Raw genomic sequence first — 18,483 nt, forward strand, 5'->3', positions numbered from 1 at the left:
ATGTATTACATTTATTGATTTGAATATGTTAAACGTATCCTTGCATTCCTCAGATAAATCCCATTTGGTCATGGTGTATTCTTTCTGATGCGCTGTTGAATTTGGCTAGTATTTTGTTGATAATTTTTGCTTCTATGTTCATCCGGGATATTGGCCTGTAGTTTTTTTGTCGTTGCGTCCTTGTCTGGTTTTTGGCCTCAAGGTAATGCTGGCCTCTTAGAATGAGCTAGGGAGAATCCATTCTCTTCAGTTTTTTGGAACAGTTTGAGAATTGTTGGTTCTTCTTTGAAAGTTTGGTAGAATTTGGAGTGAAGCACCAAGTCCTAGACTTTTATTTGTTTGGGAGATTTTAATTATTGATTCAATCTTTGAATCATTATTGGTCTTACTCATTATCAGTCTGTTCAGGTTTTATATTTCTTCCTTATTTAATCTTGGTAAATTATATGTATCCAGGAATTTATCCATTTCCTCCAGGTTTTCCAGTTTGTTAGTGTATATTTATTGTAGTCTCTGATGATCTTTGATATTTCTGTGGTATCAGTTGTAATACACTTCTGATTTTGTTTATTTGGTTTTTTTCTTTTTTCTTAGTGGTTTATCAATTCTATTTATCTTTTCCAAGAACCAACTTTTCATTTTGTTAATCCTTTGTATTTTTTTGAGGATCTATTTTATTTAGTAATTCTCTGACCTTTATTATGTCTCTCTTTGTACTAATGTGGGTGTGGTTTGTTCTTGCTTTGTAGTTCCTTGAGGGGCATGATTTGATAGTTTATTTTAAAATTTTCTACTTCTTTGATGTAGGCATTTATTGCTGTAAACTTTCTTCTTACTGCTTTTGCTGTATCCCATACATTTTGGTATGTTGTATTTCTGTTTTCATTTGTTTCAAGAAATTTTTTATTTCCTCCTTTATTTCTTCCTTGAACCAGTAGTCATTGAGGAGCTTAATTTCCATGTATTTTTACAGTTTCCAAAGTTCTGCTTCTTACGGATTTTTAGGGGTTTTTTTCCATTGTGATCTCAGAAGATACTTGATATTTCAATTTTTAAAAACAAAAACTGTTCTTCCTACCCTTTGTGTTGGTTATTCTGGGTGTTTTGCTCCACTGTGTTGCTGCAGCTTCTTAACTGGACTCCAGAGCTCTTCTAGAACTATTTTTACTCATGGATAGCTAATTGTCCACTTTTGTGGGAGGAAGAGAGCAGGAATCCCCTACTCTGCTATCTTGTGACACCACTACTCTTTCTTTGTTTCTTATGACAACATTTTTGAAGAAAAAAGTTGTTATTTTATATAATGTCTCTCAATTTTGTAGTTTGATGTAGTCCTATGATGAAATTCAGGTTATGGATTTTTACTGGAATACTGGAATTACTGCATAATTTATGTGTGGCAAAGGTCACAGTGCAAATTAAATGACATGATCTTTGAATAAGGTCTAGACGCCTTTTGAAAGGCTGTTTGATCAGGGAAACTGCATTGCTCTACCACCTTATTTCATGGCTATGAGCATCAAACTTTAGGGAGTTGATCCTGACCTGTAACAAATATAGTGCCTTAGCTTTGCACCGATACCTCCAGCTTAACCACTACTTATTTTGTATTCCAAGAACTACCCATTTATCTTTTTTACAATTTTGAAATTTTCTTTCAAAGGTAATAAAATACTGGAACTTTTGGGCCCATGAAGTCCAAGAGGACTTAATTAACATTAATTCCTTTAAAAAAAAAAAAAAAAAAAAAAAAAGATGGGGTTTCACCATGATGGCTGGGCTGGTTTTGAACTCCTGACCTCAGGTGATCCACCCACCTCGGCCTCCCAAAGTGCTAGGATTACAGGCGTGAGCCACCACACCCGGCCCATTAACATTAATTCCTAAGAGTTTGCTGCAACTTGGCCTGATTTTCGAGACTGTACAAAACAGCACCTATCTTACGGTTTATATCGAGAGACAAGTCTCGTGTTTTTGCATGGGCCAGGTCCTTTGAGTGGAGGTATTTACAACCAAGTTAAAACTGTATAAGAGGCTGGGCGCGGTGGCTCAAGCCTGTAATCCCAGCACTTTGAGAGGCCGAGGCGGGTGGATCACGAGGTCAAGAGATCGAGACCATCCTGGTCAACATGGTGAAACCCCGTCTCTACTAATACAAAAAAAATTAGCTGGGCATGGTGGCGCATGCCTGTAATCCCAGCTACTCAGGAGGCTGAGGCAGGAGAATTGCCTGAACCCAGGAGGCGGAGGTTGCGGTGAGCCGAGATGGCGCCATTGCACTCCAGCCTGGGTAACAAGAGCGAAACTCCGTCTCAAAAAAAAAAAAACCTGTATAAGAATGTGTGCCACCTTAGTAAAGGTTAGATATGTCTCTCTTCCTAGAGGTGCTCCAGAGTAATAAAGATAAATGCCTCTCCTTTCCCTTCCTAGTGAAAATTTGCATACATTCTGGAATAAAGATAAGGTCATTTTTCTTTTTCTCTCATATGGAGGATGGGCATGCCACCAGAAGCTTCATATAAGAGCAGAGTTTCCTAATGTCAGGATTCTCCTATAAAGCACTCACTGCATATAGCAGATAACTTTTGTACCTTATTGCTTTACCCTATGGCAACTGGGGTTCTGGGAAGCAAGGCAAGATGTTGTTCCTGCCACTTTTGCCATGAGTAAAAAATGGTTTGACTCTGACTCAGGGGTCTTATTTTTCTCTGTTAGATATATGTGAAACTGCAGCAGGCTATCTCATTAGCATGCAAGTAGAGCAAAATCTTGAACCTTTCAGTTTCTGAATTATTAAGCATCTTTTCCTTTTTTTTTTTTTTTTTTTGAGACAATCTGGCTGGAGTGCAGTGGCACGATCTCGGCTCACTGCAACCTCTGCCTCCCGGGTTCCCTGCTTCAGTCTCCTGAGTAGCTTGGATAACAGACATGTACCACCATGCCCTGCTAATTTTTGTATTTTTAGTAAAGATGGGGGTTTCACCATGTTGGCCAGGCAAGTCTGGAACTCCTGACCTTAGGTGATCCACCCGCCTCTTTTGCTGCCTTTTTATTGAATTATCTGTCTTTTTCATATTAGTCTGTAGGATTTATTTGTATTACATATTGAAATATCAAGATATTTGTTGTATATATATATGTATTATAAATAACTTCTCCCAGTATGAGATTTCTTTTCATTGATGAATGGAAATTATTAACTTTAACACAGCCCAAATAATTTTTTCTTTATTGTTAGAGCTTCTTAAAAATACTATCTTAGGCTGGGTGCAGTGGCTCACGCCTGTAATCTTAGCACTTTGGGAGGCCGAGGTGGGCGGATCACGAGGTCAGGAGTTTGAGACCAGCCTGATCAACATGGCGAAACCCCGTCTCTACCAAAAATACAAAAATTAGCTGGGCATAGTGGCGTGTACCGGTAATCCCAGCTACTCAGGAGACTGAGGCAGGAGAATCACTTGAACCTGGGAGGCGGAGGTTGCAGTGAGCCGAGGCACCACTGCACTGAAGCCTAGGAGACAGAGCGAGAGTCTATCTCCAAAAAAAATACTATTTAAAAAAAATGATAGTTTTGCCAATCCAAAGGTCATGAAGCTATTCTTCTACGTAATTATTTGTTTTCCTTTTACCTTTACAATTAGATTGTAGGGGTCCAAATGAGGCAGGAGAATAGGGTCTGGAGACAGGGAACCTAAGACCAACCCCTGCTGACTTTCATTTACTTACAAACTTCAGAATTAGTTTCTCAATTTCCAGCAAGACAAAACTGCTGGAATTTTGATTGGCATTGGGTTGTTTATAGATCAATTTGTGGATAATTAATACTTTTATTCTTTTTCTTTTTTGAGACGGAGTCTTGCTCTGTTGCTCAGGCTGGAGTGCAGTGGCACAATCTCGGCTCACTGCAAACTTCACCTCCTGGGTTTAAGCCATTCTCCTGCCTCAGCCTCCCTGGAATGCGCCACCACACCCACCTAATTTTTTATTTTTAGTACAGACGGGGTTTCACCATATTGCCTAGGCTGGTCTAACTCCTGACCTCATGATCTGCCCACTTTGGCCTCCCAAAGTGCTGGGATTACAGGCATGAGCCACTGAGCCTAGCTAATATTTTTACTCTTAATCTTCCAATATATTAACATGTTGTATCCCAACATTTCTTTGTCTTCTTTGATTTCTGTCAATATTCTGTAATTTATATCTCATATATATTTTAAATTTATTCTTGGCACTTAATAATCTATTTGATAAATGTTCTAACTTAAAATTTAAGTTCCTACTTATTTATTGCTGATATATGTTTGATTTTTTTTTCAGAGACAGTGGGTCTTGCTACATTGCCCAGGCTGAACTTGAACTCCCCAGCGCAGGCAATTCTCCTGCCTCAGCCTCCTGAGTTGTTGGGACTGTGGATGATGCATGTCACCATCCCTGGCTTATATTTGATATTTTATGTTGACCTATGTTTAGCCACATTGCTAAATTCACTATTTAATTTTCATAGGTTTGTGTAGATTTAGATTTTTCATATATGCAATCATGACATTTGTGAATAATGAGAGTTCTATTTCTTTTCCAGTCCCATGACTTTTTTTCTTATCTTATTATGCTAGGTGGAACTTCAGTACATTTATGTATTTAGCTTTTAGTAGTTTTATTGAGGCATAATTGACCTACAATAAATTAGGTACAATTTGGCAAGTTTTGACACGCATGCTTGAAAAACCATCACCACAGTAAAAACAAAATAACAAACAAACCATATCCATCACCTTCTACTCTTTTCTTTATAATCCATCCCACCTGCCCCAAACCCCAGATAACCACTGGTATGCTTTGTCACTTAGATTAGTTTGCATTTTCTAAAACTTTATATAAATAGAATAATATAGTATGTATTATTTGTTGTCTGGATTCTGTCACTCAGCATAATTATTTTGAATTTCATGTTTTTGCATACATCAGTAGTTGATTTCCATATTACTGAGTGGTGTTAAATTGCATACATACATTACAATTTGTATATCCATTCACTTGCTGGTGGACATTTGAGTTGTTTCCAGTTTTAGCCATTTCAAATAAAAATGATGAGGACATTTATTTACAAGTCTTCATATGGATGTATGTTTTATTTTAAGTAAATACTCAGAAGTTGCCAAATCATCTGATAGGTGTGTATTTAGCACAAGAAATTGTCAAACTGTTTTCCAAAGTGGCTTACCATTTCACATTCCCACCAGCAGTGAGTAACAGTTCCATTTCTTGGCCAGGCGTGGTGGCTCACACCTGTAATCCCAATACTTCGGGAGGCGGAGGTGGGCAGATCATTTGAGGTCAGGAGTTCGAGACCAGTCTGGCCAATATAGTGAAACCCCGTATTAGCCAGGTGTGGTGGCAGGTGCCTGTGGTCCCAGCTACTCAGGAAGCTGAGGCAGGAGAATCATGAACACGGGAAGTGGAGGCTGCAGTGAGCTGAGATCTCACCACTGCACTCCAGCCTGGGCGCCAGAGCAACACTCCATCTCAAAAAAATAAAAAAAAAGAGTTCAGTTTCTCAGTCAACCTAGCCATATTTCAGGTGCTCATTAGCCAGCCATATGTGGCAAGCAGCTGCCATACTGGAGAACACAGAACATATTCATCAACATGGAAAGTTCTATTGGACAGCACTGGACGTCTCCTTCCTATGAACTCCCAAGGCCTGTGACCTGAACTTCTTTGTTGTCTTTTACCTGTAGGGAATGGGGGCGATGCATAGGGGCTTTATTCCGTGATTAACGACTGCCATCTTGGGTTTATTTTCCATCCCTTTCCCACATTTCGGAAGTCATCTGGTTTGAATTCCTTGGTTCTCTCAAGCTGCTACCTAGGCCATGCACCTCGTCTCTCATCTGTCAGATCAAGACGGACCCAGAGGATCCTATTCAAGGCCCACATTCTCCAAAGGAGTTAAACTTCTAAGAAGAAATTAAATGGAATCAATTTTATCTATTTATTGAAGAAATCAATCCTGGGTAAAGAAAAAAGGGAATGAGGTTTTGGGACAGAGGTTCTGGGGGGCAGGGGAGGGGGCATGAGAGAAGCCCCAGCCCCTGAGTGGTGCGGGGGAGGGAAGGGAGGGGTCACTTGTAAAACTCATGCTCCTGCTCGTCCTTCTTGATGACAGTCTTGTATGCTTTCTCGAAGTCCTTGGCCAGGACAATGTAGCGGTTCTCACGGACAGCCAACATTCCACTCTGTTGAAGGATAAGAGTTAAAATCGACTTCCTGTGGCAGGGCATGATGGCTCACACCTATAATCCCAACACTTTGGGAAGCTGAGGTAGATGGATCACTTGAGCCCAGGAGTTTGAGACCAGCCTAGGCAACATGGTGAAACCCTGTCTCTACAAAATATAAAAAAATTAGTCGGACATGGTGGCGTGCACCTGTAATCCCAGCTACTCGGAAGGCTGAGGTGGGAGGATCACTGCAGTGAGTCATGATTGCGCCACTGCACTCTAGCCTGGGCGACAGAGCCAGTCCCTGTCTCAAAGCAAAAAACAAAATACAAAACACTACCCCCTGTACTCTCCACCCCTAGTGATGATAAAGGAAGAGAGAGATGGGGCCCACAACCCAGGGCAGCCATAAGGGAACAGAAGGACTGTAGCAGAGTGGTTGAGAGAAGGGTCCTTACACATCCGCTACCTAGATCCAGAGAGAAACCACCACTTACCTCCTGACAGATGGAGTTGATATCAGCTCCTGAAATCTTATCTGGCCGGGCCACATCTGCAGCGAGTTAAGGAAACCATTCCCTGTGGGACAGGGTGAATGCCTGGGGCTAGAAGTCACCTTTGGCCATCTCTGTCACCTCCCCTCCTCCCTGGACCTTGATCCTACCCCCCCAGTCTGGGCTGTGGTGATGGCAGAAGTTGAATTGAAGATCTAATCCCTGTTCCCAACTGGGGCCCCTCCCTCACTTATGGAGCAGGATACAATCTTCCAGGTCAACTTCCTCAGAGAGGTTCATCTTGCTGGTGATAGTGGAGAAAATCAATCTCTTCTGGCGGCGGTCAGGAAGTGGAAATTCAATTTTACGGTCCAGGCGTCCTGGCCGCAGCAGAGCTGGATCCAGGGTGTCTGCTCTGTTGGTGGCCATGATCACCTGGCATTGGGGGCAGGCCAACTCAGATCTCTGCACTCCTACCTCCTTCCCATCATGATAACTGCCCCTCAGGTGCCAGCCCCCACCTTTCCCTGATTCCTACGCCACCCTTCCCTTGTTCATCATGAACCCCGCACCTTGACATTGACATTCTGATCAAATCCATCCATCTGATTCAGCAGCTCCAGCAGGATCCTCTGAACCTCCCTGTCGGCTGAGAGTGCACAGCATGGTCATTCCCAGGCATCCTGTGCAACAAGCCTGTCCAAGACCCTGGGCCTTGTTTTGGCATCACTCACCCCCAGTCTGAGCGTCGAATCTCTTGGTGGCGATGGCATCGATCTCGTCTATGAAGATGATGGCAGGTGCATTCTCCTTGGCCAGGCGGAACACATCCCGGACCATGCGGGGGCCCTCACCCAGGTACTTCTGTACAAACTCCGAGCCCACAACCCGGATGAATGCAGCTGATGGCAGCATGACAAGGATTAGGCAGCGATGAGCCTCCTGAAAGGCCCATTCTGCTTCAACAGAAACTAAGAATTCCTTGAAGACATCCTTTTCCTTGGATACCCACACCTAGCAGTTGTGTCATTCTCTCAGGACCGAGGCTGGGTCCCTCATCCAGCCCAGAGGAACAGCCATCTATTCGTATCCCACAGTTACCCAGTGGCTTAAATTATGAATCCTCCTCACAGATGTGTCACTTTTTTTTTTCAGATCGAGTCTGGCTCTGTCGCCCAGGCTGGAGTGCAATGGCATGATCTCAGCTCACTGCAACTTCCGCCTCTTGGGTTCAAGTGATTCTCCTGCCTCAGCCTCCCGAGTAGCTGGGATTACAGGCGTGTGCTGCCACACCAAGCTAATAGTTGTATTTTTAGTAGAGATGAATTTTCACCATGTTAGCTAGGCTGGTCTTGAACTCCTGACCTCAATGATCCATCCACCTTGGCCTCCCAAAGTTCTGGGATTACAGGTGTGAGCCACTGTGCCCAGCCAGATGTGTCATATTTTTTGGTCCAACATTTAAAAACCAGGATATGAAATACTAAAATAAAAGAAAAAAAATCTAGATTTCTGGAGCACTTGCAAAATCAGCAAGAAAACAGACGTGCTGCCCATACACTAAGACATCATACTGCCTTGCCAAGAGCTCTGAGTTCCTGTTTGCTATAAGGACCAGCTTTTTAATTTCCTGAAAAAATCAGGGCCCATGGGCATGTCTTCTGATATAACTGACAACTGGTAATAGGGTTGAAGACAGATTTGTTCTGGGCCCTCCCTTTGGACTTGTTTTTTAAAAGATAGGGTCTCACTCTCTTGCCCAAACTGGAATACAGTAGTGTGATCATAGCTTACTACAGCCTCAATTTCCTGGGCTCAAGCAATCCCCTCTCTTCAGCCTTCTGAGTAGCTAGGACTACAGGCATGTAGCCAAACCTAGCTTTTTAAAATTTTTGAGGAGATGGGGTCTTCCTATATTGCCCAGGCTGGTCTCAAACTCCTGGCCTCAAGGGATCCTCCTGGCTTAGGTCTCCCAAAGGGCTGGGATTATAGGCATGAGCTACCCCAGGCTTGACCCTGCCCTTGTTTCTTAAAGTTACACTTGTTTCTTCTTTTTTTTTGAGGCAGAGTTTCACTCTTGTTGCCCTGACTGGAGTGCAACGGCACAATCTTGGCTCACTGCAACCTCCGCCTCCCAGGTTCAAAGCAATTCTCCTGCCTCAGCTTCCCGAGTACCTGGGATTACAGGCATGCGCCACCACACCCGGCTAATTTTGTATTTTTAGTAGAGACAGGATTTATCCATGTTGGTCAGGCTGGTCTTGAACTCCTGACCTCAGGTGATCCACCCGCCTCAGCCTCCCAAAGTCTTGGAATTACAGGCATGAGCCACCGTGCCCAGCCAAAGTAACACTTGCTTCTTAAGGATCCAATGCTTTGTGTTGTACAGAGCATACCCCCAGTAGTCTCCTTCCAGCCACCAGAGAAGCAAGACATGCAGTCCATACATGTAGACAGGGTGGTTTTATGTCCTAAACTAGGAACTGTTCAAGGCTTCATCCCTGCCCTGTTCACTCCCTAAGATCCAGACTTGACACCTGGCTCAAGGGGTCCCTCTTTCTAGGTACTTCCATCAGCTGGGGGCTCATTCAGCAACCTCACCTCAAAGTTTCTGACTTTTTCTGCTCTAAACACACCCTGACCACCTGACTCTGGCCATACATTTACTTAGCTGTTCTGCAAATGTCCAACCAGTTCCACATGAAACACCCATCTCTGGAACCCAGTCTGTCCGTCGGCCTTCCTTACTCAATCGCTACAGTCCCCTTCCTACCATGACCTTCCCTGTCCTCCCAATCTCTCAGCCCCCTCTGGGCTCTGCTACTCCTTCCACCTGCCCTGGAATGGGCTCCTGCTTCAGTTACTCACTCTTGGTAAGCTGTACTGCCACCAGAACAAATAGATGAATTCCCCCCGAAAAAAGAGAGAGAAAAAAAAGGCTCACACCTGTGATCCCAACACTTTGGGAAGCTGAGGCAGGAGGATGGCTTGAGCCCAGGAGTTCAAGACCAGCCTAGGCAACATAGCAAGACCCTGTCTCTACTAAAAATAAAGATATAAAAATTAGTTGGGAACGGTGGCACATGCCTGTAGTCCCAGCTACTCAGGAAACTGAGGTGGTGGGGATCGCTTGAGCCCAGGAGACTGAGGTTGCAGTGAGCTATGATCACACCACTGCACTCCAGCCTGGGTGATAGAACAAGACCCTGTCTCTCGAGAAAACAAAACAAAACTCAACCCCAGTAAATAGCTTTTCCCATGTCTACATACCTTCTGCACCTTCTCTCTTCCCTCCCTCTTCCAGTGACAAACCACCCCAGTTCACTCAGAAAAATGACAACTGGAAGTCAAGGTCTCTCAATTTCTGTTCCTACTCAGCCAAGCTTATTTGTCATCACTGGATTGGAACTCAGGACAGAACAAGGACACTAGTGGAAAAACTGGTAAAATTTGAAGGAGGTCTCTACTTTAGTTCATAGTATTGTACCATTGTTAATTTCCTGATTTTCCTAATTGTACTATGGTTACATAAGATAATAACATTAGGGAATCTCGGTGAAGGGTACACAGGGCCACATTGGAAGAACTGTCTTGGGCCACACATAAAATACACTAACACTAATGACAGCTGATGAGCTTAAAAAAAAAATCAGCCGGGCATGGTAGCTCATGCCTGTAATCCCAGCACTTTGGGAGGCCAAGGCAGGTGGATCATGAGGTCAGGAGTTCAAGACCAGCCGGGCCAAGATGGTGAAACTCCATCTCTACTAAAAATACAAAAATTAGCCGGGTGAGGTGGCATGTACCTGTAATTCCAGCTACTCAAGAGGCTGAGGCAGGAGAACTGCTTGAACCCGGGAGGCGGAGGTTGCAATGAGCAGAGGTCACACCACTGCACTCCAGCCTGGGTGACAGAGCGAGACTCTGTCTTAAAAAAAAAAAATCTCATAATGTTTTTAGAAAGTTTACGAATTTGTGTTGGGCCACATTCAAAGCCATCCTGGCCGCATGTGGGCCATGGGTTGGACAAGCTTGTGCTATATAATCTATCAACTTGTTTATCTCTTTGCTTTTCCAACTAAGACATCACCTCTATAAGGTGTTCTGTTCACTGCCACGTCTCTAGCATCTACAACACATCCTAGCACATAGTAGGTGTTCAGTAAACAATCTGAATGACCAAATTCTAGGTGTCTTTTTTTTTCCCAGTCAAGGCAAGGGACATCTCTGATTGTCATCTTTGCATTCCAGCACAAAGCCTGGTACAGAGTAAAAGTTCAATAAAGTACCAAACAAATGAGTAACAATGACAACAGGTAACATTTATTGTCCATTCTAGATGCTTTGTATCAAATTGCTCTTCTGAACAACCACCCTAGAAAGAGATACTATGATTGTCTCCATCTGACAATTGAGGAAACTGAGTCACAGAGAGGTTAACTTACCCAGGATCACATAAGAAGTTGGTGGGGAAGTAAGATTTCAAAGCCAGGCAGTCTGGCCCCAGAAAACACACTGCTTAACCACTACCTCCTGCTGCTCCCTGGCTCACATGTATTAAGATCTGAAAATATGCTTAAGATTTTAGGGCTTTAAAATCAAAACAAAAAAAGAGTTACACAGTAAGTGATTTTCAGACATTTTTGTCTGGTACCTACAATAAGAAATACATTTTTGGGGCCAGGTGCGTGGCTCACGCCTATAATCCCAGCACTTTAGGAGGCTGAGGTGGAAGTATCCCTTGAGCCCAGGAGTTCAAGACCAGCCTGGGCAACATACAAAAAAATTAAAAAATTAAAAAATATATATATTTTCGAAGAACCACAAGAATGCATGAATGTGCACGTGTATGAAACAAGTTTCACAAAACAGACAAACTTGCACCATATATACTTGTACTATGTATAAATAATACCATGTGGATGTGCTCTGGTACTTTCTGTTCTATTTCATGTTTCAAAATGCTGGCTGCAACCCACAAACTGAAATTCATCATTACTAATGGGTCACAACCCATTGTAGGAAAACACTGCATTATTTCATTAACTGCTCACAATCACTGGGTGAAATGAGTCTTTTACTATGAGGAAAGGCCCAAGGAGCTGAAGCCAGCACAGCCAGTAACATGCACACGTGGGCTGTGAGCCCAGAGTCTATGTTTCTAATCACTGTGCGGTGCCACTTCCTGGGAAGAGTGAGCGAGCAGGGAGCAAGACGAAGAGGCCAGAAGATTAGAGCTCGGGGCAGGGGCAGAGGGTGATATGCCTCACCTGTCGTGTGATGTGCCACCGCCTTTGCCAACATGGTCTTCCCGCAGCCAGGTGGGCCATACATGAGGACGCCTCGGGGGGGATCGATGCCGATCTGAAACCCAGGGGAGGGAAGAGAAGTGTGAGTCAGGAGTCCCACCCCTAACCCCAGACCCAACTGGGCCTCTCCCTTCCCTGCCACCTGCACTGCCTCACCTGCTTGTAGAGCTCGAAATGCGTGAGCGGGAGCTCCACAGCCTCTCGCACCTCCTGCTTCTGGATGTCCATGCCTCCGATGTCTGCGTACATCACGTCTGGCTTCTGGTCTGGTGGAAGAGCAGAGCTGGGGCTCCCGGCCAGATCCTCAAGGTCCCCATGGGACCCCCAGCTGCAGGCTCCCCCTTTACCTGAGGTGAGCATCATGATGCTGCTGTCGGCTTCAGGGGGCAGCACGTCCACCAGTGCATTGCTGTGCTTGTGGAGGGCCACTGAGGCGTTGGGCTTGAGTAGCTCCCGATCGATGGTGCTCAAGATACGCACATAATAGTTGGAGCCTGCGAGAAGGGAGAAGGAAAACAAGAAGTGCCAGAGCCTGGAAACTGCCCCTTCCCCCTTCCTTCCTCCTAATCTCACAGTCGCACCCCCCTACGCTGCCAGCCTCTCTGGCTGAGACACTGAGGTGTCCCCTCTCGGCTTCCATCCTTCCTCCTGCTGTCCATCCCCAACATTCATACAAACTCCTTGTCTACCACTCTGATTCTCTCTTGAGCTCCAGCCCTGGCTGTCCAGCAGGCCTCCTGCTGCAACATCTCATGCTTGTGAGGCACACTTCTCTTTCCAAGCTCAATCTCTCTACTGTCAGACCTGGCTGACCAGCAGCCTCCTGGACACCTCCCATGACGCTCTGGATTGCCCTCCCTGTCTTCCCACAAACCTACTCCTGTACCCATGGTGCCATCTCAGGGAAAGCCTCACTGTCCCAACTCCCACAGGTCAAAGATAGAGGCCTCATTCTGGATACCACCCTCACCTCACTTCCTCATAGCCCACCAGTCCAATTCCAGGCACAATCGCACACCTTTCTCCACAACCTTTACAAGAACATTGCTTGGTCTAGAGGAGCAGAGCCCAGAAACAGAAAAAAACAGTTAAGATGCCATTGACAATGACTATCATGAGGGCAAGGCCTGGACCTATATAAACAATAGCAACTACAATATACTCTGATAAGGACACGGAGTCCTTATCAAAGCCCAATCTTTTTTTTTTTTTTTTTTGAGACAGAGTGTGTCGCTCTGTTGCCCAGGCTAGAGTACAGTGTTTCAGTCTCAGCTCACTGCAACCTCTACCTCCTGGGTTCAACAGATTCTCGTGCCTCAACCACCTGAGTAGCTGGGATTGTGGACGTGCACCACCACACCCAGCTAATTTTTATATTTTTAGTTGAGACGGGGTTTCACCATGTTGCCCAGGCTGGTTTCAAACTTCTGGCCTCAAGCGATCTGCCCACCTCAGTCTCCCAAAGTGCTGGAATTATAAATGTGAGGCACCGTGCCTGGCCTCAGAGCCCAATCTCAACACTCTCACTCATTGTTTCACACTGCAGGCCCCAACCCAGTAATAGCTGTGAAATCAATTTGGAAGGTCATGACCAGAACTGTGTTTAAAGCAAAACAGATTAGAATAGGATAGAAAACATCAGAGTATACCACACACAGGCTAAATATCTCATGGCAAAACTTACATTTTATACATCTATCTAAAGAGTAAGACACAGAGACAGACATTCACAGTGTAAAATATATTTCTGGCTGGGTGCAGTGGCTCACACCTGTAATCCCAGCACTTTGGGAGGCTGAGGTGGGTGGATCACCTAAGGTCAGGAGTTCAAGACCAGCCTGGCCAACATGGTGAAACCCTGACTCTACTAATAATATAAAAATCAGCTGGGCTGCTTGGGAGGCTGAAGCAGAATTGCTTGAACCCAGGAGGCAGAGGTTGCAGTGAGCTGTGAGATCATGCCACTGCACTCCAGCCTGGGCAACAAGAGTGAAACTCTGTCTTAAAAAAAAAAAAGTTTCGCCATGTGGTATATGTATTTCTACCTTTGGATCAGTCAAAATACTCTGCAGAACACTGTACTTCCCTGCCTTGTTTGCTGCTACCTAGCACATGGTAGGAAATGGTTGTTAAGTGCCCAGGTGAATGAATGAGGTGTCCTCGGCCACCCACACACCTGTGGTAGAGCCCACAATGGCTGTATTCTGATCCACAGCCTCCAGAAATTGTCCGATGACCAGCGGGATGCTTTGGATTCGCTTCACCTCCTCCTGGGCATGGAGGAATTCCTTTTTCAGGTTCTTTTGCTCATCCTTGATGTATTCCTCCTGTACCTCCAGGAACTCTAGCTCTTGCTGCAGCTTCTGTGAGTAGAGAGGGGACAGAAGGGGATGGCTCCAACCCTTGCTGATCCAGAGAGTGGTGGAAAGTGGGGAGAGTATGAGATGCCAGGTCCTGTGCAAGGTCTGGGTTGGGGGTTGAAGGTACCTTGTAGCGGCTGTACAGGTCTTCCAGGTCCTCAGGCTCAGGGCCCAGGAAGGACAGACTAGTCTGGGGCCGGGACACGGACAGTGCTGGGATTTCATCCTAGACCAAAGGAGAAAACTCACGTTGGAAGAAGACGGTCCTCTCATGAAAGCATCTCAACTTCACTAATGTTTGTTCCCTTCCCCACTTCACCATGAAGTCACTTAGCCCCTAACAGACCCCTGACATAGTAAGACCCTCTATGTAGATCCTGGAAACCTCTTGGCCCCCTAAACAAGCCCCTTATGTCAACTCGCCCCTCACACAGATCTTATGCTATCATATACCACTCATAATGTCCCCAGTGTCACACAACCCCCAACTAGGATCTAAATGTCACATCAACTCCTTATCAGACCCAAATGCCACCCAATCCCCCTCAAGAGGTTCCTAATGTCACATGGCTCTCCCAGATAGGCTGTTAAAGTGACCGCGACTTCAAAGAGTCCTAACATTCCCTAGTTTTCCCTCAAAGATCCCTTATGTCACAGTCTCCCAACTCTCCTTAGACCTAAACATCGCTCAGCCAAGCAACAGATGATACTTAACTATCCCTCTCATTAAACCCATCAGCAAAGCCCTGAACATGAGTCAGCCCCACAGTCTAGCCCCTGGGGTAACTCGGCCGCATGGCTGGGTCCCATACATCACTCACTGCCTGACCCAATCCCAACGCCGGATCGCCGACGTCACTAAGCACTCCCGGTCAGGGTTCGAAATCAATCGTCTCAAAGACCTACTAACATCACTCACCCCGCTAGCCCCGCTTTCTGAGCCTTACTTCCTATCATCACTCGGCCACCGAGACAGGCCTCCGAACCGCACAAAGCTCTCTCCATTGAGGCCTCTGAAATCACCCCAGCCCGGACTGGGATTCTCGAAGCCATTCATTCCTCCACTCAGGTCTGGCTTCATCCTCTCCGCGTCAGCCCGGCCCGGACTAAAAAGCCCAACTCCCCACTGTACCTGAGCCTTCTCCACCAAGATGCCTATCTCCTCCATAGTGACCAAGCCGGCCTCTGTGTGGCTTCGGATGCTCTGTCACCGCTTCCGCTGACGACAACGGAAGTCCCAGGCCGCGAAGGATTCTGGGAAGCGTAGTTTAAGTTACCTCTGAGAGGGGTTGGGCAAGATAGGATGAAAGGCTCGTCTGGGCTCCGCCCCTAACATACGCTCAGGCGCCGTCCGTACCCGCGGGTGCAGGGGCGGGACCAGGACCAGAGCAGTTCGCGTGCGCAGTGTAGCGCGACGGCGCCATTTCGCCCTGTAACTGAGGGAGGGGATTTCTCTCCCGGAGGTGGCGCATCCGTGTTGCTCTTTCAGCGGAGTAAGTTCGCAGAGATCTGGCACTGACAGTTTGGCGGCCAGCTGCTCTTCGCTTTCATTTAATGTCTGGGCTGGAGGGGCCTTGAGCTGGGCTGCACAGACGGGATCTTACGGGCGGGTGGGATCTCCACGGGGGGCTGATCCCAAGATTGTGCGCCGCGCGGGCATGGGAAGGTCCGAGCTGCCCCAGAAGGTGACCCTTCATACCGGGCTTTGCCCCGGGAGTGAGGAGCCCCAAGCCCGCAGTGAGCAACCAATCAAACAGAACCCACGCGTCTGGGCTGGGGAAAATGAGGCAGAGTGCCCAAAAGTTGGGTTGCACAGGAGACCCATAGATCTTAATTCTGTACCCCAGGTTTCCGCCTTACAGACCTATGCCAGGTCCTGTGCTTAAGCTTTACAGGCATCATCGTAGCAGATACCATGTTTCCTTATTTATAGAGAAGGAAACAAGCCCAGAGCCACGAAGCCACCAGCCACAGTCACAACGGGCCGAAGGGACAAAGCACAGATTGGGACCCAGGTCTGACTGTCCCCAAAGTGCTGGGATTACAGACGTGAGCTACCTCGCCTGACCTGGACAACTCTTAATTCTGTATCTCAGGTTTCTACTTTACACCCAAAAGGCAACCTGGATTTTTACTTGAGGCTTAGAAGTTATCACTTAAAATGGAATCCGTCATCTTGTCCCTGGCCTCCTATCCTCCCTGTTTCCAGGCTTCGAATTCAAACTCATCTGAGAGCTTTGCCTTTATTCCCATAAGCCCAGTTAAATAATCACCAGGTTCTCTCTGGCCCTTTTGGTAATGACAAATCAGTGTATCCCTTTGCAATTGTTATGGATGATAATCATAAATAATCATTTCCTGAACACTGACTATTGTCAGCGAAAACAAAAATCAAGCCGAGTGCTCATTCCTGCTCTTGTAATCTCAGAACTTTGGGAGCACAGGCAGGAGGATTGCTTGAGCCCAGGAGTTCAAGACCATCTTGGGCAACACAGTGAGACCCCATCTCTAAAAAAAAGAAACTTTAAAAATTATCCCAGCACAATCATGCACCCATAGTTCCAGCTACTCAGGAGGCTGAGGTGGGAGGATCGCTTGAGCCCAGGAGGTCAAGGCTGCATGCAGTGAGCCAAGATTGTGCCGCTGCACTCCAGCCTGGGTGACAGAGTGAGACCCTGTCTTGGAAAAAAAGAAAGAGAAAAAAACTTTAGAGAATTAAAGTTAGTTTTATTCAGAAGTCTTACTGAGGATTGGAACCTGGGAGAGTCAGAGAATCGGTTGGACTGCTCCAAAGTGTTTCAGCCTGCAGTTTTTATACAGTTGGCGCAGCTTATGTGCTCAGAAGTTACATCAGATGTGCTTAGAAGTTACAAGAGCAAAATCGTGTCAAAGTTTGGGTGTGACACATAATCATTAATCCTGTTTGATGATTTATGTACAGGCAGAGGCAAGGGCTAGGATCAATGAACTTTTTTTTTTTTTGAGAGCAAGTTTCACTCTGTCATCCAGCAGTGGCGCTGGAGTGCAGTGGCATGATCTCGGCTCACTGCAACCTCTGCCTCCCTGGTTCAAGTGATTCTACTGCCTCAGCTTCCCAAGTAGCTGGGATTACAGGCGTCTGCCACCATGCCTGACTAGTTTTTTAACTTATCTTTTCTAAAATACAGTGATTCAGGCCAGGCTTGGTGGCTCATGCCTGTAATCTCATCACTTTAGGAGGTTGAAGCGGGTGGATCACCTGAAATCAGGAGTTCAAGACCAGCCTGGCCAACATGGTGAAACCCTGTCTCTACTAAAAAATACAAAACATTTTCTGGGCATTGTGGAGCGTGTCTGTAATCCCAGCTACTTGGAAGGCTGAGCTGGGAGAATCGCTGGAACCTGGGAGGCAAGGTTACAGTGAGCCAAGATAGCACCATTGCACTCCAGCCTGGAGACAGAGCGAGACTCTGTCTCGAAAAAAAAAAAAAAATCTATTTTCTTAGAAATTAAAAAGAAGGCCAGGTGCAGTGGCTCATGCCTGTAATCTCAGTACTTTAGGAGGCTGAGGTAGGCAGATCACTTGAGGTCTGAAGTTTGAGACTAGCCTGGTCAACATGGCCAAACCCCGTCTCTACTAAAAATACAAAAATTACCCTGGCATGGTGACGCCTGCTTGTAGTCCCAACTACTTGGGAGGCTGAGAGGGGAGGATCACTTAAAGTGGGGGGGGGTCGGGCAGAGGTTGCAGTGAGCCAAGATGGCACCACTGAGTGAGACTGTTTCAAAAAAAAAAAAAAGAAAAGAAAAGTGGTCAAGCACGATGGTTCATGCCTATAATCCCAGTACTTTGGGAGGCCAAGGCAGGTGTATCACTTGAGGGCAGGAGTTCAATACCAGCCTGGCCAACATGGTGAAACATCATCTCTACCAAAAATCCAAAAAAATTAGCTGGGCATTTTGGCATGCAGCTGTACTCCCAGCTAGCGAGGCTGAGGCGTGAGAATCGCTTGAACCCAGGAGGCGGAGGTTTGAGACTGTGCCACTGCACTCCACCCTGGGTGACAGAGCGAGACTGGGGTCTTAAAAAAAAAAAAAAAAAAAGCAAAGATAGGAATAT

At 46.0% G+C, this 18,483-nt stretch overlaps 1 protein-coding gene across 1 annotated transcript; it reads right to left on the bottom strand.

The window, feature by feature from the left end:
- Positions 1 to 5,978: 5,978 nt before the first annotated feature.
- On the bottom strand, positions 5,979 to 15,624 carry PSMC4 (proteasome 26S subunit, ATPase 4). Its single transcript, XM_012461363.2, has 11 exons — positions 15,517 to 15,624; positions 14,512 to 14,610; positions 14,201 to 14,387; positions 12,372 to 12,518; positions 12,181 to 12,290; positions 11,986 to 12,079; positions 7,450 to 7,617; positions 7,288 to 7,364; positions 6,982 to 7,150; positions 6,719 to 6,774; positions 5,979 to 6,236 (listed from the first exon to the last, which is right to left on the bottom strand). Exons 1-11 carry the CDS (start codon positions 15,550 to 15,552, stop codon positions 6,123 to 6,125), a joined length of 1,257 nt encoding a protein of 418 aa, XP_012316786.1. The 5' UTR covers positions 15,553 to 15,624; the 3' UTR covers positions 5,979 to 6,122.
- Between the last annotated feature and the right edge of the window lie 2,859 nt (positions 15,625 to 18,483).

This window comes from Aotus nancymaae, unplaced genomic scaffold (assembly GCF_030222135.1).
Source record: "Aotus nancymaae isolate 86718 unplaced genomic scaffold, 86718_ANA_hifiasm-v0.15.2.pri h1tg000028l, whole genome shotgun sequence".
NCBI lineage: Eukaryota > Metazoa > Chordata > Mammalia > Primates > Aotidae > Aotus > Aotus nancymaae.